This window comes from Cinclus cinclus, chromosome 11 (assembly GCF_963662255.1).
Source record: "Cinclus cinclus chromosome 11, bCinCin1.1, whole genome shotgun sequence".
NCBI lineage: Eukaryota > Metazoa > Chordata > Aves > Passeriformes > Cinclidae > Cinclus > Cinclus cinclus.
Window position 1 is genome coordinate 16,209,577 of NC_085056.1, and position 23,414 is coordinate 16,232,990.

General features: G+C 50.3%; 1 protein-coding gene across 1 annotated transcript in view; it reads right to left on the minus strand.

Annotated features, from left to right (window-relative positions):
• LOC134048140 (hydrocephalus-inducing protein homolog) overlaps nucleotides 1–23,414 on the minus strand; it is a 70,742-nt gene that overhangs the window by 19,971 nt on the left and 27,357 nt on the right. The window contains exons 15-37 of the mRNA XM_062499739.1: nucleotides 22,587–22,722; nucleotides 21,975–22,139; nucleotides 20,907–21,059; nucleotides 18,876–19,114; nucleotides 17,467–17,641; nucleotides 17,056–17,199; nucleotides 15,592–15,735; nucleotides 14,786–15,102; nucleotides 13,055–13,217; nucleotides 12,461–12,520; nucleotides 11,945–12,154; nucleotides 10,951–11,079; nucleotides 7,912–8,089; nucleotides 7,200–7,402; nucleotides 6,341–6,474; nucleotides 5,252–5,388; nucleotides 4,568–4,660; nucleotides 3,357–3,478; nucleotides 3,042–3,269; nucleotides 2,528–2,638; nucleotides 1,244–1,483; nucleotides 810–990; nucleotides 170–337 (exon numbers count right to left, since the gene is read on the minus strand). Coding sequence (XP_062355723.1) covers nucleotides 170–337; nucleotides 810–990; nucleotides 1,244–1,483; nucleotides 2,528–2,638; nucleotides 3,042–3,269; nucleotides 3,357–3,478; nucleotides 4,568–4,660; nucleotides 5,252–5,388; nucleotides 6,341–6,474; nucleotides 7,200–7,402; nucleotides 7,912–8,089; nucleotides 10,951–11,079; nucleotides 11,945–12,154; nucleotides 12,461–12,520; nucleotides 13,055–13,217; nucleotides 14,786–15,102; nucleotides 15,592–15,735; nucleotides 17,056–17,199; nucleotides 17,467–17,641; nucleotides 18,876–19,114; nucleotides 20,907–21,059; nucleotides 21,975–22,139; nucleotides 22,587–22,722 — 3,830 coding nt within the window. The remainder of the gene's footprint in view (nucleotides 1–169; nucleotides 338–809; nucleotides 991–1,243; nucleotides 1,484–2,527; nucleotides 2,639–3,041; nucleotides 3,270–3,356; nucleotides 3,479–4,567; nucleotides 4,661–5,251; nucleotides 5,389–6,340; nucleotides 6,475–7,199; nucleotides 7,403–7,911; nucleotides 8,090–10,950; nucleotides 11,080–11,944; nucleotides 12,155–12,460; nucleotides 12,521–13,054; nucleotides 13,218–14,785; nucleotides 15,103–15,591; nucleotides 15,736–17,055; nucleotides 17,200–17,466; nucleotides 17,642–18,875; nucleotides 19,115–20,906; nucleotides 21,060–21,974; nucleotides 22,140–22,586; nucleotides 22,723–23,414) is intronic.

Here is a 23,414-nt window from a genome sequence, read left to right on the forward strand (position 1 = left end):
CCATGAGGGAGGCAGCTGGAGTGTGGGTACAAGCTCTGAATTCTAGAGCCAAGAGGATCATCTCCACCTCCTGTTCAGCTGAGGACTTTGCCTTAAGCACCATGGTCCACCAGGATGTGTTCCTCCTGCCTGCCCCTCTCCCTGCAGCCCAGGGCTGCAGCTCACATACCTGCCCGGGGGGGCCCATGGACGATGACAACAATCCCTCTGTCCTGCTGTGCTTCACAACTCTCTGAAGATGGGTCGATGCCCAGGTGGTGCATGACAGCCTGAGAGATAGGGCTCCCAGTCACTTCCACCATGGGCTCAGGAGAGGGTGTGACAGCCCCATGATATGCTGCAGTGCAAAACCAGGGGGGAAAGTCAGCCTCCCGCCTTCCTTTGATCCTCATCATCCTCCCCATCTCCTCAGATCCCACGAAAGGAGACTTGATAAAAGCAACATGAGCTTGTTATTTTCTCACTAGGAAGGTGCAAATATAAAAGAGCCAGGGATATTAGATCTGGTCCTACTGGCTGAAGAACTCATCCAGTCCTAGTCTTTCTGGCTAAGGGACACAAGGGAATATCCTGATTATTTCCCCAGTCTATGGCAGGTAGATAGGAGTTTGCTTTGGCTACATTCAGGGTTGGGAGAGGATGCCCCAGCCCTTCACCCAAGAGTTCCTCCACCAAGCTGGGGAACAGGCAGCTGCTAAAAGCATGGGCTTTCCCTGGAGAACAAGGTGACAGACAGTTCAGGGTGTATGGGCTCCCTGCTGTGACCACACTCAAGACAGACACTGACAAACCCTCACTGTTTTTCTGACCTGGTGCTGCCTTGTCCATTGCCTTGGCCTCTTCCCTAGCCTTCAGCTCTGCCTGTTGAGCTTTCAGCCTCTTCTGTGCTTCATAGTACTCCAGCACCTCTGGGGGCAGCGTCCCACCCACGGTGCGTGGAGGCATTAGAAAGTTCTTTTGGTACTCAGACCCCACTGCTATCCGCAGGATCTGTGCATGTAGGGAACAGAAACCATACGCAACATTCCTTTTCTTGCCTCTCTTCACACACACTCAACAAACCCATTTTCTGTCTCCTCCCCTCCTCCCAACAACTCAAAGTATTTAAGTCCTCCCACAGCACATCAACAGAGCTGGCTTTGCCCTGGGGATTGCCTCCATCTCCCTGGCAAAAGCCTGGGAATGCTGGAGTGCTGTGAAGCTTGGGCAGCATGTACAATGGGGACCACACCTGCCTTCTCACCTTCTCCTCCTCAAGGTACTGCTCATCAAAATCCAGTGAGTAAAACTCAACAGGGAAGTTGCATGGGTTCTTCACCACCACTGTGGCATCCACCCCATCACTGTCCACCAGCACCCATCCCATCTTGAGTGCTGGGGGGGTGAACTCCAACCGTGGCTCTAGACCTTGTCCTGAGAGGTGCAGCTTTAAGAGATTGATGCTTCCACAAATGTTAAGCTTCAACTCATTCTTGTAAGACCTCTGAAAAGAGAAAAGGGAAGAAAACTCATCCATGGAGTCCCAGGTGACAGGACTCCAAATACAACGTTTGCCCCAAGGTCAGGGTGTTATCAGCCCCTCCAAGGTGAATGGAAACCAGATGTTTACTTATGCTAGGGACTACAATGTTTGTGTCCTGGGTCTGAGTAACTGGGATGAATCCTGGTGTGCATTCTAACTGGGTGTTTGGGTATCAGATGGATGTACAATGGACTGTCAGGCATTTCACCTAGTCATGCAGGAGTGCAATGTTCATGAGAAGGGCCCTCGGGGTTACAGTGTCCAGACACAGTCCTGGCACTGCCAAGTCAGGCAAACACCAGCTCCAGGAGAGAAGCAAATGAGCTCTCACTGGCTAGAAATAAGGGTCATCTTCTCTGCTTAGTGTCTGGCTCTGGTCATAGCCAGACACAAGATGGTTACATCTCTCGAGCAATTAAAGACCCCTGGGACTGTTAGCGGGCACAGAAGCACTTGTGTCCATACTGGTACACACTGTCAGTTTCCAAAAGCCAGCAGCCACAGGAAAACTGCTCTTGGGAATACTCCATCCTTTAAGTTGAATCCCCAGCTGCATAGGAATGAGCAGGCAGGCCAGAGCCCCAGGGACTGCTGGCAGCACACCAGTACAGGTGATTGTTCTGCCGTGCCCAGGAAGGTGTCTGGTGACTGTTTTGTCTGTCAGTTCTGCAGCAGGACGAGCCTAGACTGGCCATTCCAGGACTGTCCTCTGCAAGTGTGCAGCGGCAAATACAGCCAGGCAAAGGGGAGGCTGAGGGGAGTTGGGCACATCCCTCCCATGTGCCAGGAGGCAGCCACAGAGCCCTGATGCTCTCTCTCTGTGCAAGCTCCCTGTGGGCATTTTGAAGCACATCTCACAGGAGTGCTCTGCGGGGTGAACTGAGCCATGCTGAGAACGGAGCTTGCAGAAAGCTCCCTGTGAAGGCAGAGCTCATACCTCTGCACCAGGCCCTCATTTCCAGATAGCCCTGACAGGCCTCCTGAGCTGACACCTGCCAATCTTACCTCCTGCTTGGGTGTAAACTGGATTTGTAAGTTCTGCCACCTTCCTGGATCAAGGGTTCCTTTGGAGGGCGTCACTTCAAAGGGACAGGGCTCATCCTCCAGCACCTGCTGCTTCTGACACATGGCCGGTGTAAAGCGTTTGCGTTGATTATCCTGGGCACAGAAACCAATTGTGTGAGGTCTCCTCAGTGTATGAGGACAGAACCTCAGTTCCTGTAGTGCTCTGAGACACTGATACTGTGCTGAGAGTAGCCACAGCCAAACCAAGGTTGACTCCCATAGCCTGGAGCTGGAGGGAAGACCTGTAAACTGGGTGGGCAGATAGAGAACTACTGTCCTGAGAGGAGGAGGAACGGGTGAAGATGGCAGAAAAGTAAAACATCAGCTAATGGAACACGTCCAGGCAAACCAGTCTTGATCTAGTCCCTCAGAAGCTTCCTCAGACACACTGTAGATCCAAGTGCTCAGGCAGCCACAGGAGCAGAAAGGGCAAGAGACACAAAGAAAACCCAACCAAGAAGTTACATGTTCGACATCGCCTGTGCTTTACCTTCCTGACAGGCTTGATGGCAGTAATGAACCACTCGCAGGGTATTTGGAACCAGTTGTAGAGTCGGACTGTCTCAATCTGGCACTGCCCAACATGGATATCAGAGAACTGTAGTGTGTTCTTGGAAAGGGTGAGTGACAGTTCCAACACAGTGGCACGGAGGCGGATGTTATATGTGGGGCCTTTTGCCACCTGGAGAAGGATAGAGAAGTCAGCAGAGGGTGCAGGTGACATCTGCTGCTGCACCCAGCCTGCTGCGTGCCCCAAGAGCTCTGGTACCTCTATGGGCAGCAGCACATGCACATCACCCCGTAGCCAGCGGGTGCTTTCAAAGCACACTTCAAGCATTCTGGTCTGGTTGTGGGGCAGGCCCTGCATCTGGTCCAGATTCACTCTGAAACCTTGAACAGATGAAAACAAAGCAGCTGAGATACACAAGAAACACAAAACGTGTCATACGCACTTTAAGGCCTTACAGGTGTCCTGGCTGAGAGGTCTGGGAAAAACCCCATGCCATGGTGTGACATGGACAAAAAAAGAGTGCACCTGAACACCCCTCAGACACAGTGAGCCATTGTGTGATGGAAACCCAGCCCTGCCTCAAGGCCTCTTTTGATCCACCAGAGGATGTCACAGGCTGTTTCCTCAATAAAGGCTGAATACAAGTGCTGTGATAGTGTGAACTCCAACCAAAGCACTTCCAAAACACAGAAGACCCCGCTAGTTTGCAAAATAAGCCTACAGAGCAGCCAGAGAGACTTGATGCTCATGGAAGCTGTGGGGAATAAATTCCCAGACACAAGTTTTTCTCAACAAGGTGTCCACTCAGTTATTGTTGCTTGTGTTGATGTGTCTACCCAGTTGACCATAACTGTTGCTTGTGTTGACTACTTGTTGTTAACGTTTTATGTCTTTGTAAATTGTTAGTGCTCCTAGCTGTTTGTCCCTTTCCCCCGTCCCAGTACCTGTGGAGGGAGCAAAGCCCCTCACAAGGCCTCCTTGGAGAACTATCCCCTAGATAAGAACTGCTTAGTCACGGTGACTAGGCTAGAGACCCTTCTCTTTGCTTTGGGCCCTGCTTTATCTCCTTGTAGCACTATTGGTCATATTTCCTTAGCACCAAACCATCAGTCATTCTGTCAAACCATACCTTCCCTATAAAGCCCCCTACTTTCACTGAGTTCAGTGGATTGCTATTGTCCCTGGACTCCCCTTTGCAGAAGACAATAAACAACCCTGCAAAACCTCTACACAGCGCTCCCACTCTCATTTCTCTGTGCTGGCCAAAGGTACCTTGCAAGCCGAGCTGAAATCACTTGGAGCTGAAATCATTATAAGAGTTGATCGCCTGAACTCCAGGCACTGCTTGCATATTGGTACTTTGTGGCTGAAGCCTGCCTGAGACACCAGGAGAGGCTGTTCCTTGTGGAACTGCCTATTTGGGTAAGTTGGTGGCAGCCAGGGCTTGGATCCCAGGCTGCTACAAGTACCTCCTTTTGTATCCACGCCCACCTCTACTACCCTCCTTGAAAATGGCACATGACAGCAAGTGCTCATGGGATTCCACTCAGTGGTAAAAACCCCTAAAAACAACGAGCCAGTATCACATCTAAGACTAAAAAATGGTACTCCCAGGTGGGGGGAAATGGTGGACAAGACGAAATCACCAACCAGAGCTTTTTTTCACCTTGTTGCCATGACTTCAATAGCACCCGGCTGGCATGGCATCCATAGACCAAGAGCCAGCAAACGTTTTCCTAGGGATTCTCACAAGGATGGGCGCCCCCACTCTGTTGTCTGGCAAAGCTGAATTTACCCTCCTTTGTACTGTCCAGTAGGAACAGGGTTTGTTTTGTGCACAACCCCTTGGGTTCTGTACCCAGTGCCAACCTTTAATAAAGGCTTCCTGGCCATTCATTTCAGGAGCCACAGGCAGAAGATCCTGAGAGGTGACCAGAGTGATGAGCTCATCTGGCCCCTGCACTTCAGTGCAGGGCAATCACAGGCAGGCCAGGTCCCTGGGCAGGACTGGCCAGGAGAATTCTGCCTCTAAAGCTCCCAGCAGGGGCACTGAGAAAAAAAAGCTCGAAAACCTCCCCAGGTTCAGTGTCTTAACATAATCTGTCTGAGACATCTCCTTCAAGCCCACAGGAAGTGTCTCCAGCACTGCTTACCTGTGTCCTGCAGGGCAGATACATTGATATGGAAGGACACTGGGATCTGCCCAGGGTTGGTGATCACCAGAGTGCGTCTCTCAGTGTAACCCTGAAGGACAGTGCCCATGTCCAGGACATACTCGGGCAGCTCAACTCTGCAAGAAGGGATAAGGACAGTTGTTAAACCACAGCCTGGCTACATGTCCAAGTAGATGGGGGATACAAACCAAGTGGCTAATTCTTTATTCACTGCTGTAAAAACTCAGCTCAAACCCATGAAACCTGTGGCCTGACCACCTGGCAATGACTTTGGGAATTCAGGAGGAGTGCAGGCCCCAGGTTTTATCAGCTACTAATGGTACCTGAAAATAAAATTAGTTTAAAATGGACACTGGCCACAGCTCCTCTCCCATGAAAAGTCAGTGTAGGTGAGTACACTGGGACTCCACTAATCTCACTGAAACTGCTTAGCTTGGTGTACAGCCTGAGCCTGAAATTGCTTTGGGGCCTAGGAATAAGATTTGCCTTCACAGGAAGTCTTCACTGCTCTGCAACCAGATCACATGATCTATTCTGCAGAGCATCTTCTTCCTGAACTGAAGCCTCCCATGCTTGTGCTGCATCATGATGCTGCAAAGAGACAGACCAAGTCACCTAGATAAGCCCTGCAACCCCACCAGCATTCAAGACATCTGATTTTGAGTTTTAAAGACTTTGCTGACATGCAGTTGCCTTCTCCTTTTCTTTAGTGTGCTCTGTTAGTTGGAACCAAGACATCAGATGGGAGTTGTCTCTTTCAGGGCTAGTCAGCAGGGACAGAATTTATGCAGTCTGGAAGGGCTTGAAGGTCTGCACTGGGTCCCCTCAGCTGAAGGGACAGAACCCCACACCAGTGGGGAGCTGAGCAGTCCAAAGCTCAGCACGGTGCTGGCAAAAAGAGGACACTCCACTGCTCACATGGAGAGTGTCACAGCCACCAGGACCACATCCTGTCTGAAGTCCAGGCTATTCTCAGCTCTGCAGACACAAGGAGCTCTCAGGACAAGGGGACATTGCTGGGTGTTCCCCACGGGGCACCTGGAGATGGCAATGGGAGTCCCTACTCACTTGACAAGACTCTGGCACAACTTTTTGCCAGGGAACCTGCTGTTTGGGGGATGGGATGGAAGCTTTTCCTGCAGCTCCAGAGCAGGCTTCTTTATCAGCTTTGTCACCATCTCTATCTGCAGCTGAGTGTTTGACTGAGGAAAGAGAAGACAGTGCCTGGTTAGCAAAGGTCTTTCCCAAGGTTTGCATCTGAGAAAGGATCCCACCCTGCTCCTGTTGAGAGGGGGTGTGGGGTCCTCCTGTCTGGCTGCTCAGTGCTGGTGACACCTCCTGCTCTCTTAGCCAGGACCTCATCTCCAAGGAAGTAAATCCAGCATCTTCACCTGCCCAGCCACTGTTAGCAAAGTTTGCCTGATCTGGCCAGGCAGACAAGCCAGGAACCTTCCAGAGCTCCAGAGACTTGCCTGCCCCCAGCCAGCACCAAGGCAGCTTGGACAAAAGCTGTCTTGAAAGGGAACTGGGACCAAGCTGGTGCCTCTTGGAGATGAGCAGCACCAGCACAGTCCCAGGGCACAATCAGGCAGCTGCTGCTCAGGTCTGTAAATCTAGCAGGGCATGGGTTGGGACCAACAAACTCCCCAGCAATGACCTGCATCTCTTTCAAAGCACCATCAGCTCCATCCCTTGAGCATGGCCTTCAGGATCTCTCCCCTGGGATAGCTAGGAAGTTAGTGCAACCCCAGCAGAGAGCATGAGCAGAGTGGAAGCCCTAGGGGCAATGCTGCGGTGACACATGGTTCTAAGTGGGCAGGGAAGTCCCAGGTGCCATCAGAGCACTGGGACACTGCTGTGGGCTGAAAGAGGCTCAGGTGCCATGGAGAGGGTGGCATGTGCCAAATGGGGCTGCAGCTGCTCTTACTACAATGCCAGAGTCAAGCACTCCGGGCTTCTGTTTCTGAGTCTTCAAGGTCTGGGTCTTCGGGGTTGGAGATTTCAAGGTCTTAGTCTTTGGGGTCTGAGAATTCAAGGTCTTGGGGCTCTGAGTCTTCTTCTGAACAACTGATTGATTCCGCTGACTGTATTGTTGCAGGGGTCTTAGGAGCTTTTCATTTTCTTCATTTCCTGAAGGAAGAAAACATCCACAAAGAGAAGTGTGAGCTAAGTGGCAAGTCACTGCCTCCCAACACTGGCTTCTTCCAGAAAGAAATCGCTCTTTTAGAAAGAAGTTATCTATGCAAAATGGATGCTGCTAGTCCTCTCTGAATCCTCATGTTTGCTCCCACTCATCTTCCTCCCCACAGAGGAGCATCTCATTGCCTGCAATGTCACGCAAATCCAACCCTGTCAGAAGCCCTGCCAGGCTCTCTTACAGCTTTCCCAAGCCTTTCAGTCTAGCCATCATCCTTCAGGACCCTGCCAGATGTGCAGGCAAGCTCTGCAGGATGGCTCCTGGGACAAAGCCCATGTGGGATCCCCTGCTCAAGACCTATGAAGCAGTCAGAGGGCTTGAGTTGGTCTGGGAGTCCTGTAACCCTCAGGCTTGGTGGACGTGAGCATGAGCTACCCTATGTGCATATGGTAGGGAACAAAACCTGAGGGACCCTTCCTAGGGGCAGACAAGCAGTGCCCACCTTTGGTGTTCCAGGGTAGGTTTACACTGATCATGGGAAAGGATGCTTCTCCTTTCAGGTAGATATCCTCTGGGTCCAGTTCTGCCACTTTAAGCTGGAAAGTCCTGCTGAAGGCTCCTGGTACTCCTGGCATGTAAGAGAATTTCAGCACTTGCTTCTCACCAGGTGCAACGGAGCCCTGCAGGGATGGGAGAGGAGGGAGGGAATGCATCAGAATGTTTGATGGGGGGATGGCTCAGGGGACAGACAGGCTGAGAGGACAGGTCCTCATCTAGAAGAAACCATCAGACTACATCACTTCTGTGATAAATGTATTACAGTCTTGGCTTTGGCAATTGTTAAAGTAAATACTATGTTTCATAATGATGACTTTTGTAAAAGAAGTTTTGCTAAAGTTTAGAGTTCTTTTAACGTGAATGTTATGTTGCATTGTGACACCAATGTTGGTGAAGAGTTGATGCAACATTAACATTTAACCAGTGGAGGAATGGAAACCTGTTGAATGTGCTGAAGAGTGACAAATGACCAGGACTAGGACAACTGCACATGCTCCAAAAAGGTGGGACGGAGGAGGAACTATGTTAAAATATTTCAATACATATAACCATTTGTAAATATGTATGAGGCTGATGCAATACCCAGGGTATATAAGGGGTCTTGATGTGTTGACTGGTGTGCCTCTGGCTGCAGCTAAGCACCCAAGCCAAGCACCCAGTGCTGTGACTTGATTTATTGACTTTGTCCCCTGTTGTCTCTTACTTAATTTTCTTTAAATTTTAACTGAGGAGTGGGCTTCGCTTCTCACACCTTCTACATCCCTTGTGCCCATAAGGTCGAGCCTCCAGCCCCAGGGTGCAGTGTGTTTTCCCAAGGGCTCATAAGGCTGCAGCCTCAGCACAGCCTGATATAAGCACAGCTCTGCTGCCAATGGGGTTTGCCCTCTGCCAACAAGAGCCCACCTTAACAAAAAAAAAAAAAAAAAAAAAAAAGGGCTCTCTTGTGGAAGAGAAATCCCTGCACTCAGCAGGGCCAGCAGCTCCTCTCATCCCTTGTAGGAGACAGGCATGAAGAAATGGGAACGCCATCGGCTTCCTCTTCCCGCTGCAAGGAGGGACAAAGGCAGGAGTGCTGCTTCGGCTGGGAGACATCCAGGCAGGACTGAGAAGCTTGGACAGTGGTGGGATGCTGCTAATTTTTCTCCTTGCTCTTCCAGCCCTGCTGCTCCCTAGCTCCCTCACTGCCCCACAAAGCCGCTGCACAGCAGCAGAGCTGCAGGAGGCAGGGAGCAGCAAGCCTAGGAAGGGATATGGAAGTGCTGCTTAGCGCTGGCAGCAGGGAGGCAGGGCCAAGGGCTATGTCCTGTGTGATCGCACAGCCTGGCTAAGGTGACCCTCAGCAACGCTCCAGTGCCAGCACAGCCTGAGATCTCAGCTGTCAGAGTCCCAGAGTGACTGTGAGGAACCAGTTAAATTTTAATTTATGCCTCCATATATGTTAAGAAGACACTTTCTGATACGGGGTGGAAAATTACTATAAGGGCTGTACATGTGCCGGGACCCTTAACACACCCCACGTGGAAAGGAGGTTGCGAGGAGAAAATGCATGCAGGCTCCAGCTCTGGGGGGCTGCGAGCAGACTCCAAAGCCCAGGAGAATTTTGCCTGTCTGACCAATAGTCTTCCTAAAAGGGCTGAATTACGGGAGGAATCTTCCCATATGAAAGCAGTCAACGCTGCCAGTTTTTCCCTGCCGTTTTTGGCTTTTTGTTGGGCTGGGAACAGCTGGAGGGTCCGGCTCCCGGCAGAGCCACTCCCCGCTCGCCGCGGCACCCTGGTGCTCGGCTGTTTGCCCGCGGGCCAGCCGCGCCTGCTGCCGGCTGCGGGTGGTGGCCAGCACTGCGGCAGGCGTGCCCGCTCGGGGCGGCTGGCCGCACACAGCTCCATCTGCCGAGCGGCACACGGACAGAGCGCCCCAGGGTTACAGCAGCACCGCTCTGTGCCTGCCAACTGTTACTTCGAGTTTCCCACTTTCTCCGCTGTCTGTTTTATCCCCTTCTGGTTGGGACCACACCCTTTCTTTATCAAAAAGCAATTTTCAGATATAATACTTGCTTTGTTTGCATTTTGTTTGCACTTTGTTTTTATCTGAGAAATCTAGCAAATAGAATTCTCTTCTATTCTATTCCCCTTAGAGCAGCACAAGACAATAACTGTGAAGGGCAACCAGCCTGCTACTGGCACTGTACCACTTCAGCTCTGGAGAGGCAGAAGCAGGCAAGGCTGGGGTGAGAAGTGCCTCCCTCCCAGAGGCCTTTGCAGGCACATGTTAATATCTTGAGTTCTATTGGTTTGTACAGTTGTTCCACCCCTGTTCACCTTGGATGTACCCTTTCTGGAAAGTTCTTCCTTTCCTTGATGCCCCTTGGCTATAGTTTGCCCTATTGCTCCAGCCCTGTTACCCTATTGGTTCCCCTGGTTGGCTGCCCCTCCTCTGCACCGCTTTTCCCTGTCCCTATAGGACCTTGATCCTCAGGACTCGCCTCTTTCGTCCCATATTTAACCCTGTGCCCTCAACCCAGTTTTGTCTTTGTCCCTGGATTCCCTTCCAGACCCAATAAACCTTCCCTCAGATTTCCATACAAAGACCTGCCCTTCGCCTGTTTTGTCAGCCACTTTTTGTTTTTAGCAAGTGTGCTCCGGGCTCCAAAAGCACAGCTCGTTCTCAGAGGAACCCAGTGAAGCGCATCACTTGAGGTGACCAACAGACTTGTGCCTCCTCCCACTGGTGTGTGCCCTGTGACAGCAGAGCCACCCACCAGCCAAGGCCATGAGGGAGTCTGTCAGGAGAGCACTTGCTTCTCTGCACCCAGCAGAAACAGCAGAAATTACTTACAGCCCTCTCTCTCTAATGGCTGGGTTTGGGATTTTCCCCTCTGATTTTTTTCCCCCTCCCACCCCCCCCCCCCCCCCTTCTTTTTTCCCTTTAACACTCTCCTGGGCCACTTGACACAGGACTGGGGTCGGTCACATGTGGTACTTACAGTGGGGGGGATGACCAGAAACACGCCAGGCAGATGTTGCTCTGCAGTGCTAGGATTTAGCACCCAGTTGAATTTAATCTTGCCAGTGTTCGCCAGGGTGACTGTGCTGTGACAAATTTCATTAAATATCTGGAGAGAAGGCATAGGAGTGGGAAGTTACAGACCCAGGCCTGCTGCTGGGAATCTCCTTCCTCTCTCCTGGGGCTGAAAGCAGACACATAATGGGAGCAGGGACCACGGAGGAGATACAGGCACGGGGGAACCTAAGGAACCCCCAGGCACAGGGCACCTGCACAGGAGCAGGGAGCTCTGGCAGCACACAGAGGTGTGGTAAACAACCATGTGAGGGCCAGTAATAAAGGAACCAGGGGACCCAGGCCCTCTGCACTGTGAGGGTTCACCAACAGCCAGGAGGAACAGAAACAGCACTGAGGCAATCCAGAAGGCACCTGTATGCAAGTATTGGCAAGCAACATACATGCAACAAGGGAGTCACACAGGGCAAAACAGACAGGGCCAGCAGCTGGAAATATCTGCCCCTTTCAACTGAAAAACAGTGAATGTGGGGATTATTCTGGGACAGACTCTCCAACTATAGTGACTGGAAGCCAAACTTATTCACTTGGATATTGTGTGGATTAAGTAAGAGCTTTAGACAAGAGCATGTCCTTGGGAAGATCAGGCTTTAGGAGTGGATCAGCAAATGGATGTCTCAGGGACATGCCCCTCTGAGCATCCCCCCTGGGGCCCTGCCTGCCCCAGGAAGCAGTGTTAGGTACCCTGAAAAAGAGGCATTCCCAGCATTTTGGAGAGGGTTAGAGATGGCCATTTAAAACCAGCTTGGATGCCAGATGTGTCCCTCAAAGGTTGTAATTCCAAGCTCCAGAGCCAACAAAGGGGCTGGGAAGGGGGAGGAGCCCTGGACTGAGGTGGGCAGGAACCCATCGGCCATGGTTCAAAGGCAAGGAGCTGTGCCAGGGCACACGTGTGGTACCTGAAAGCCGCAGTTGATCTCCTGGAGGCTCAGGGAGTAGCTGATGCATGAGGCCTCCCCGGTCAGCTCCACCTCGTAGGTGGGGCCTCCCTCTACATGGCACAGCGCCGTGACACTGGCGATGGTGTTGAGGTGGCCAAAGAAGCTGAAGGAGACCTTCTGTCTCTCTCCTGGCTGCAGCACACCCGACTGCGGCAGGATACTGAAAGCCTGGAGGACAGGAACGATTGAGATGTTGAGTGTGGAAATGGATGCAGAAGAACAGCTGTGCCTTGGAGTAAAGTACAGTCAGAGCTGGAGGAGCCCTCCACAGGTGCTGCACAGCATCTTTGGGCAGCCCTATGACATGTCCTGCATGGCCTCTCCAACAAACAGTTTCTTCAGCAGTGCTTTGTGATGGGTCTAGAGGGATGTGAGGCCCCTCTGTGGGCAATGCTGCAGGCCACCAATGGGATTGGGAGCTACAGTCCTGCTTGCCATACTGAAAATGTGGAAGTGAGACAGATTCTCTCTTACCTTCTCCACTTCAAGGGGAGTATGAGGTACGTCCATGGATAACTTGAATTCCTTCAACTCCTGTGAGCAATGGAGTATTTCAGGAGTATATGGCAGCACCTGAAAAACAATCTATTTTCTATGCTAGGAGGAAGAGACAGCTACTTTGCAAAGTCTCAGTTTATAAGACACCTTCAGGGCCACCACTGCAATACCAGCTCTCGGGTAAAAGCAGAGGTCTGGAAACAGGTGGTCTTGGCTGGGTTGGGAAGAGGGTACATGGAGATCAGCACTCATCACAGCTTGCTCTGGGAAGGAAGCTGGAGGTCTTATCATCATGATGCAGATAAAAGCCTCATCTTATCTTTGTGAAGAAAACATGGCCACAAAGTTCCACACTCAGCACAGGTCTGTAGGATCTCAGCATGCTTCTCCAAAGAAAACTCTCCTATTTCTCCTTCCCACACACCCCATGTCCAGCCACTGGCCCTGCTGCCCAGCCCACCCTCGGGGCACAGGACAGCAGGTCAGCAAAAAGGGAGTTCAGCACGACCATGACTTGGTGGTGACAAGCTGGGGAGGCAACACAAGCAGTAAGTGAACAAGAAAATCTACCTCTGCTCCTAAAGATTGGCGAAGATCCTGCTCTTCTTTCAGGAGTGAGGCTGTCTCCTTCATCTTTGTCATCTTGAAGCGTCTCCATGGAGATGACAAAGGCAAACAGGTTCTCTTCACCCTTGGTGGCTGGGGTTTGAACTTAGGTGGGTAACACTCATGTCTGGAAAATAACATAACTATGAACAGGGACCTGCCATGGGAGGAAGGGACACCTGCACGAATAGCTCCTGGTCAGGATGCAGCTGCTGGGTGGGTGCTGGTGCGTTGAACTGAGAAATGGTTTGATCCAGCCCTTCTCAATCCAGGCTGGAGCAGCTCTGTTCTAAAGACAGCCCAGGGATGACACTGAGGTAGCAGTGGTGCAGGCAGCTGCAACTGCTTGCATTGAGGAACTCCAGAGGACTGGGATTAACACCTTGTGGGGATGCAAAAATCACAGTGGGAGAGGAAGAGACAGAGAAAGCAAGCAAAAAGGTGAGATCTGAGGCACCAAGGGGCACACCTGGCCAGTGATGAGCCAGCACAGCCCCCTCCCCAGTGCCCAACTCCACAAACTCCGCAGCTCTACCAGGTATTTATCAGGGATGTTTCCCTGACAGTGTTGGAGCAGTTGGATGACATTTTCCAACACTCCCAGGTGACTCAGGTCACATTCCCCATTTTAAATTGAAGCAGGTGCTCAGGGTAACTCTGCTTGTCTTTCTTATGCCACGTCAGAGACACAGTTGAGCCATGCCTGCCTGTCACCCTGCTGAGCTGCAAGCACTCCCCACACAGTCAAACACAACCTGGATGTTCCATTCCCAGACAGGCATTCAGTGCCTATAATGACCTGCTCCCCAAAGAATCCCTGTCTTTAGCTTTGTAGCTTGTTATCTAAGGCTGGGTTTCATTTCTGGATGAGGGGCTCTCTCATCATAACCTCCAAGAGATCTCTAATAATCTGTTCTACTGTCTTTAGTTTTAATGAATGGTTTGAGGCAACTTCTCAGGACCACGGTGCCCAGAAAATTTTATTTTTCACTCTAAAGTAGAAACTCTCTGGGAAGCAGGGATAGGAGATGATGTGATGAACAAGTCCTGATGCCAAGCAGTACAGAACCCATAAGGGACATGTTGCAGTGGGGAAAAGTCAAAATGAGTAACAAGTGTCACAAAAAAAGGGAATGAAGAATCCAAGGTGTCCATTGAAAGCTGACCCCTGGGAAAGAAATCATCCTAGCACTAAAGAAATTGTCTCAGAAAAGAAGGAAAGGGAAGGTAACAAGATGTTCAGCATCAGCTCAGTAGTTCTTTCTCTGGTGTTGGGACTTTCTGGGCATCCTCCAGCACGATGCAAGGGAGGAAGGCAAGGAGCAGAGAGCAGCTCCTGCAGAGAGGACCCATCCCAAACCAGGGGGGGGGCCAAAAGGGCCTCCAGTTGCACTGTGGACCTGGGACTAGGAGCCCTTCATCAAGGTAGACATTGCCTCAGGCCACAGAGATATGAGAAAGCAGCTTTCACTGCAGTTTCCTTCCCAGGGGAAACCACTATGGGGGCTATGCAGCACCAAACTGGTGGAAAACCCATTCCCTGAACATCCAGCTTGACTACAGCTGGTCAGTGCTAGTTGCACCAGGGAAAGTCAGAAGAGTCTGTCAGATCCTAGGCAAACAGCCTTGCTTTTGCCAAAGTACAACAGGACACCAGAAACAAGAGCTTTGAGAAGATGGCAAAGGTACACATACCTCAGCCTGTTCACCTGGCTGTCTGAATGGAATGACCAGTGGTACTGGACAGGCCGTGGGCTGCAGTTGGTTATCTCCAGAGAACGCACTTCTTCAGTGCCAGCTGGGATGCAGCCAAACTCCAGGATGCTGGGCTGGATTTGGAGATTGGGGAAGTGGACTTCTCCTTGAAGGGTGATACACTCCACATAAGGATGGCCCCTGACCATGTTTATCTTCAGAACCTCTGTTTTTTTCCAGCTATGAAAATCCAGTTTATAAGATGGGTCAAATGCAATGTAGAGATGACAGGTCTGTCCTACATCCAGTGGCACAGGCTGCAAGGAGATGAACAGTAATTAATCACCCGTGTGATGACGTCCCAAGGTCTCACAGCTGAAACAGTAAATGCTTGAAGTGTGATTCCCAGCATGGGCTTCTTGGTTCATCATTCATTCCTTTACAGCAAGGGTGTGACTGCAGCCACAACAGTCTAGTCCAGGATTCCCTCAGGCCCAAGTTTCTGTGCTCAGCAACAATACAAGGGGGTGGCTGCTGGAGAGCTGGGATGCTTTCCAGGAGACACCTTTACTGCATGGCTGGCCCAGACCTAGTTGCCTGCTCCTTCTCCTTGTGCCTTAAAGCCAGGATGGACCTTCTCAATTCAGATAAGATTTTGATTCCTTCAGCAGCTCTGCTGATGCAGCTCAGGCCAATCCACTGCTGACACTACAGAATAAACTTCTTGACTCAAGGCTCTCCCAACAGAAAGGCACCACCACATCCCTCCTCTTCAGACCCCACTGGAGGAGTCCAGGGCTGCTCACCTGGCCATCCGGGAGGGGCTGCTGGTCCGCATCGCAGAGCAGAAACGGCTGCTCCAAGTCCAGCATAAGGTCGAGTGGCAGCAAGCAGGTGTTCTTTAAAGCCAAAGGCTTGTACTGCAGAGTCAGGACATCATCACTGGGTTTCTATGGAAACAGGAGACAAGGAAAAACAGCCTCAGCTAGCCACAGACCTCTTTCTGCTTCTGTTGCATCTCACAATTTTCAGCCCCAGAAGTGCATACATCTCTACCCTTTCTATTTGTGTCTACCCTTCCAGGAGATTTTTCTTTATAGCAGATGCTTTTCATGTTTAGAAATCACAGCATCCTCTGGGGGACAGGGAAACATTCCCAAGTGCAGATGAGGGAATAGGCCCCTCAGAGGAGGTGGCTGCTTGAACAAGATCCAAAGCAGAAAGTGAATCCAGACCATTTGTCTCCAGTTTTGTCTCTCTGTTGGGCAGATCAGCAGTAGATGATCATCACTCACATACAGACATTTCTTACAACCATACAGGCTCTAGCAGCCTCATCAAAGCAGTTCATCTGCAACATGTGTCCTGCAGCCCCTGCTACAGGGACACAGTGTCTGGTCTCAAAGCTATGAGCAGCCTAGGCTCCTCCTTCCTCTCTATCCATAGTGATGGGCTTCCTGCACGGTTTACAGAAACCAGAGAGTTTGGGAAACTAGTTCTGCATGTACTGATATCAGGCAGGTGCTGTGCCATAGTATGCCATCAGTCTGTGTGTGTGGCATTGAGCAGAAGCCAGGCAGAATCAGGGAGAGCTGAAAAGCTTCTAGTTACACCTGAACTGCCTGTTCCAGGGATTCTGTACTTCAGTGGAAGCCTAGGAATCAGACGAGAGGCCTGAAACTACAAAAAACAGATCACAAAACATCTTCTCTTTTTCAGACAACTTGCAGGATAGGGAAAGATGATGCTGGAGTGGGATCCAGCGACTAAAGGACACTTGCTCTGCCTCAGTGTTATCATTGCTGCAACTGCAGGATGTCTGGGGGTCCTTTGAAGCAGGTGAGGCTTAGGGAAATGAACAGAGCTATACCATATCTATATCATAAAGCATCCATGCCAACAGCAGAGAAGGCAAAGAGACACAGGAGATGATGGGTTTTTCCTTGTCAGCCTGAGGAATTCACAGGAATCTCCATTTTTCCCAGCCTCCCTACAGCATTGGGGTACAGACATCCCTGTGCCTTGGAGGATCCTGAAATATCTCCCTTTGCAGTGAGCAGAGAGACTGGCATTTCTCTGGAAGTGGCCATGATCCCCCTTGGCAGTGCAGCTGTAACTGCAATTTTACATTGGGGAAATTAAATACCAGTCTCATCTCTAAAAGCATCTTAACTCAGTTCACAAAGTGCCTCAGTAAAGAGGGGCTTTAACACAAGCACACACCCCCTCAGCCATGCTGTTAAATGTCAGGATGCAATCCAGAAACTTACCTTCTCCACCCGGAAAGAGAATTGTCTGGCTGATACTTCTATAGAGGGATCAATAAACTTGCAGGTAATGGTTGTTTCTATTATCTTCTCTGTCATGCTGGCTACCTCTATGTCAGCTTTACACATCACGCAATCCTGCACCTCCTGCATGCAAAGGTCTCTTGTCACTGCTGGGTGGTGGCAGGGCATCCAGCAAATGCCCTGTGTTGGCTTAGCACCCACCACCCACCACAGGCCCTATTGTTGCCTTAAGACTTATGGCAAATGTCCCCTTTTCTTCCTGTGATGCAGCTTCTTTATTCTGCACTAAATCTTCTGTAACACTGCACCCCAATATCAAGGGACTGTGGAACAAGCCCAGGGGAGGGCATCTGATGGCTCCCCAGGCTCAGCTCTTGGTGGGGACCTCACCTGCTCGATGGGGGAGAAGCCTCGCAGCACCATGTCCACAGACTCGCCCGGCTGCAGCTCCATCGACAGTGGCTCCAGCCCAAACACGGGGCTGGTGCCTTTGGGGCTCTGGCAATCATCTTCGGCCAGGGGGCTGCTGAGGGCTGGGATGCTCTGGCCCTTCTTCTCAGGTGGGCTGTGACATTCCACACTCCAAAAGAGCCGATGGAAATGGCGGCCCTGGTTTGTTAATTTGAACCGACGAGTACAGGGAAGTAAGCTAGAATAGAAGCCAGGATGGAAAACAGTATGTAAGTAGCTATTTCCTTGGTCATCAGATTGCTCCTAATGACCAATCTGAGGGGTTAATAGCTTGGAGACTGTCTTCATTTCCAGCTCTTTATGTGGATTAGAAATAGTGTCTGATAAGCTGCCCTTCTGAAGTCATTATTGCAAAGAGAAATATGTTTATAATGGTAATGTAGCATTTTCCAGGCGAGGCTAACAGAACCTGGTGTTTTCCTTCAAAATGTTTGTTCTGGGGTCATTCATACTGTGACTGCATTTTGTATTAATCTACACCCAAAACTGTTACTGAATCTTTGAGATCCTGCACTTGGGAACCTTCTGTGTGGGGGTACGATTGCAGGCATTTTTAAAAGCCAGCTCAGAGACACTTTCTGGATGATCCCAGCAAGCTGGTAAAAATCACCTGCCTGCTCCAGGACAGGAAACCAGGGGAGCAGGACCTCTCCTGTTCGCAGCAGCTTTGGTTTTGCTCTGATAGTCATTTGTAGGAATTTTTGCACTGGCATCCATTTCGCAATTAGAAGCTGTTTTAAAGTGAACTTTGCAAACTCTGCTGGCAGCAAAAAACCAAGCGAGGTCCTGGGCAGAGCAGGGCAGCAGCAGAGCCCATGAACAACACAAGGAAGCAGCGGCAGCGGTGCTGTGGACCCCACACAAACCAGCAAGTTTCCATCTGCCTCTGGAACTGCTCTGAGGGCTCCTGCCCTCCTGCTGGGCATTGTCACCCTCCTGTCTCTTTGTCCCCAGGGCCCCTGCTTGCCTGAGAGGCACCATTTTGGAAGGGAAGGCTGTGATGCCATCTTCCCTTGGTCCCTCAGCCTCACGGAGGGACCGCCTCATCCGGGCACCATTTCAGAACCTTTTGTTCTGGGGAGCCTGTGAGAGCATTACTTGGTCAAGTCAGGACAATGTACTAGCCATTTAGCAACTGGTTTCCCTTTCAGTGGCTTTTGAGGGCATCTAACAACTTTCAACTGGCCATCACATGTTTCTAAAGGAATCTCTGCCTTCGGGGAAGGAGTCAGGGCTTTGAACACTGAAGAGGATCTTTCCTGAAGGACTACAGCAAAACTACTCCCTGTTGAGACAGGAGGTAAGGTGGGAGTGGAGAGATCTCCTACCTGAATTGGTATCCCAGGTTGAGCTCTGGGATGAATGGTTTGTCTATGACAATTGTGCTGCCAATGCCCATAGCGTGGACCAGAACGCTGAATGACAAGGTGTTGTGAATGAACACATAGATAGTGTTATCAAAAAACCCAGTGTCATCCAGGGTTGCTGTGACAGTCACAGGAAACTCGCCCCTAGCAGGGATCACTCCTTCTTTGGGTTCAAAACTGAAGTACCGGGATTTGAAACCCTGTAAGACAAGCATAATATGCATTTAGGATGGAAACCATACACCCTGGTTATTTGCGGGACATAAGAAAAGGAAAGACTAAAGGGGGAGAGGATAAAAATCATAAAGCCTTACTTTCTCTATATTTAAGCTACAGTATCAGGCAACAGCAGAGTTTTTCAATCCATATTTCCCCCTCCTTTAACAGACTCACCTAGTTAACCCAGTTTTGGCCAACCCAAGGGATGCTTATCCTCAAGAGTGTGTTCTTTCCCTAGTCTTTCTCTGGAGTGTGTGCCAAGGAAAGCTGCTTTCTCTCTCCTGGCTTCCCACAAAGGCTCAAGGCCAGAGGAAGCCAGGACTGCTCAAATCCTACTCCAGAAACCACACAGCTGGAGGACACTGCTGAGAGCCTGAAGAATAGCTGTGCAAAGCCAGCTGAGCAAAACCCCCAAGTCTCCTTTCTCCAGGGTCCATCAGTGCTTCTCAACAGCCCCTGAAGGACTGGGACCCCTGCTTCCCACCCATCATCAGCTGTACAGAGGTGCCCCAGTGCCCTCTGCCTTGGAAAAGTCACCTCTAAGTGGCACCTCTAAATAGCAGAGCAGGAAAGCAGGAAGCAGAAAAAAATCCTGCAGGACCTGCCCTCTGGGCATGGCTTGGTCTTCCCAAGCATCTCATCCTCTGGTTTCTCATGGACCTCCCTCTACAGATGGGGCAAGAGAGCTGCAAGTGCCCCGGGGAGGGAGGAAAGGCCTTGCAGCAGCACAGCTGCACAGACACAGCTCTGCAGGTCTGGCCCTGGTACAAGCATGTGAAACCCATCCTTGACACGCCAGGCCCACCCAGCCAAGGTGCATTATTCCCTGCACAGGCTGAAAGCAGAATTTCATTGTGGAGTCAGGGAAAGCTGTCCTGGAAAAATCCCTCACTTTAAGGTTGCATTATCCCCAAACAGCTGGAAAAGAAACAAGAGGAAAGTTCATGCCTCTCCTCCTTGGCCCAGGAGGCTGAGCCTGGACTCTCCCACACGGCCTGATGCTTTATCCACAGACTCAAACAAGTCCATAGTATGAGGTTTTAACCAGCTCCACAAGTTCAACACACCCAACATGAAGAGGAACAAATCTCAAGCCCCTCACAGATCACCCCCTCCAGCAGTCATTCCACCCCAGTCCCAGCCCCAGCCTACAAGCCCTCCACTGGCTGCACCAGCCCTGCTCCCCCTGCCAGGGGAGTAGGTCCAGCTCCTTCTGCCCTATGCAGCCTCGACATATTGAGCAGCCTTTCTCTGCAGCTGGTCCCCAAAGAGGCTCTTCAACAGCACAGAGATCAGAGGCTGTGGGGGTACACAACCCCCACACATCTTTGTGTGGACAAGCAGTCTGAGAACAGACCTTGCACCCTGCTCTCCACTATTAACAGCAGCTTGGCACAAAGCAAGTCTAGATGGAACAGGGAAACCACAGGGAAATCCATGCTCTCTGGAGAGCAAAGGACCACAGGTTTCCCTTGATCTCAGACTCCAAAAATGTGACACAGACAGCTAAAGACCTTCAATAAAATTAAGGGAGAACTTGTCAACACAATCCAGACTAATTTCTGCTCCAATATCTCTGCATCTGATTTCACTGAAGGGTGCCCCAGCTAAAACCACTCCAGAGCCAGGTTTCTCTTGCCTCGCTCAGATGGAATATTGGAGTATCTTGCCTCCTCTCACACAGGGCGATATGAAAAACGGGCATATAAAAACCAAGCAATGGCTGCTACTGACCAGTGGATTTCCCTGGAAAACAGCCCCACAGATACTTACCATCTGTATCCTGAAGTCTACAGGGATAAGACCATTGTTGAAGAGGGTAAGAATTTGTGAACTAGGCTGTAGCAGTGGGATCACACCAAACTCTACCAGCCCTGGACTCAGCTTGATGTCTGTCAGCTCTCCAATGCTCTGTAATACTATATGCTGTTTCAGGAAGCAGGCAAGAAAGATTTTTTTTAAAAAAGAAAAACAAAACAAACCGCAACAGGGCAACCTAAAAAAGCTTAAACAGCTCAACTCTGCTCAAGTTATTTCTTTAGGGACAGCTACCACTCTCCAGCTGAAATACTGGGCATTTGGGGAAAAAACAACAAAAACAAAACAAACAAAACAAAACAAAAAAAACCCACACAAAACATGTTCACCTCCAAATTAAAATGGATTAAGGTAAGAGAAACTTTCAAATTACAAAATTATTGACCCAAAGGTAAAAGCTTTGCAAGAAATTTCTAGTTAAGACCAGGCAGAAAGTTAAACAACTGGTTATTCTGGTGGGGAGAAACCCTCCTCTTTAAGGTAAGCAGCCTGATAGTTGAAACAACTGTTTTGTCAAACTTAGGTTCCCAGGCACAGCCTGAACTGTCTGTCTTTCCTGACTGACTGATTTACATGCAGTGTCACAATGGCCCAGGTTCAGATGTTTGGTGCCATCCAGGGAATTTGGCATCATCATTTCCATATGTTTTAATATAAATTTAAATCCTTGCAACTACTCTTGAAATGCCAGCTTTCCTTTCTTTTAGAGAAAGCTCAAGGTTCCCAGAAGTCTTCTGACGTCCTCTTTTGTGTTCAGAGAGTTGACATTTTAAAACAGATGTTTTCAAAGCTAATAGCATTTTAAAGATTAATTAACTGATTTTATCCTAGGTTCCAGCTTAGATGAACTACTTTCTGTGTCAGACACTGAGATTACCACCTATAAGGCATGAGCTGTTTATGCCACCAATCCCTCCTGTCCTCCAAAGCAGCCTGTGCCTGGTTTCCCCAGAACAATCCCCATACCCTTTGCAGCCTGCCAGGACGAGTTGCACAAAGGCACACATCTCCCCTTGCACTCACCCGTGGGTTTCTCTCATCCCCAAACACGCTGATAAGAACACTGGTGCGATGCTCGCCCAATGTTTGGACTTCGATTGTAACTGGAATCTCTGCAATGCTGTGAGGCTGGACAATCCCACAGGGTTTGGGGCTGGAGTAGAACACAGGAGTGTCCTCCTTGCGTTTCTAGAAGGGACAGAATCAAATGCAACTTCAGAGGGATGTCCGAATAAACTTTAAACTCCTTAACATCCACCACAACGGCAACTTACACACATTTTTAAAAATCCCCAGGGCAAAGATAAAAGGCAGAAACAAGATGCAAGAATTGAAGGCTTAGCATCCTCAGGGGATCCTGCAAGGAGGCTGCCAACACAGGAGCTGGTGTCTGTGGGTACAGCAGCTTTTCACAACCCTCTAAGGTGTCCCACAAGAAAAGACCCTGAAGACTAAAACATAAACTGTTTCCTCAGGAGGTTACACTGCATCCTGAAGTTTACATTCAGGTAGGATCCTGCTCTCAGCAGATCTTTAAGACTGAATAGAAACCAGCAAAGACTTATCCAAACCCTTTTCCCCTGTAATAATCTCCTCAGTAATATTTGCAAGAAGGAGGTGCATGTGATGCCAAACCTGGGGAATAAGCCCGTAGCAGCCAGGAAGGTTGGTGTTATTCACAACGAGGAACTTCCTCTCGTAGGGCACCTTGAGGCGGCACTCATTGTACAGCAGGACGTGAGGGTACACTCGCAGCTCAGGAACGAGACATCTGGGCAATGAGATGACCCCAGGGGAATCAGAGATACTGAGAGGATGGAGAACGTTTACCCTCGAAGATTGGAGCATAACATGTTTGTCACTGTCAAATAGATATTTAACAGCCCTACAGTGATAAATTGCCTTCAAAGTCTTCCCACTCAAACATGTCTTGTCAAGGAGGGTCAAACCCTGAGAGGCAGCACCCAGAGGCTGCCAAATGCCCCAAGCAGAGCACTTTGTCCCACAGCTGTCTCAGCCCCTCCTTTACCCAAGAAGGTTTGCAAGGACTCCTGTAACAGTTCCCAGTGATCCGTGAGCTCTGGGGGAGCCTTCCCAACAAGGATCAGTGCTCACCAAGGCCCAAGGAACACACGACTCTAGTGTCTCAGTAAAAATGACTCCCTTCTCTCCCTTGGCACTGTTGCCCTGCCTGAGAACTCAACAATTTCCCCTAACCTTGGAGGGCATGAGACACTACCTGTCCTGCAGAGTGGGTGATCACCCCTTCCCAGTTCCTACATCTCCCTCAGTTCTTCACCCCACGCCTCTACACTGACTGTCCCCTGTTGCACTTGCTTGACAAAACTGCAGCCCAGGCACTGACTGGATGGCTCTGCCTGGGAGAGGGAACAGCACCAGGGAACTGCATCTCTCTTGTCATTAAACTGACGCCTGCGGCAGCATAGCAGAATGGAATGCTGC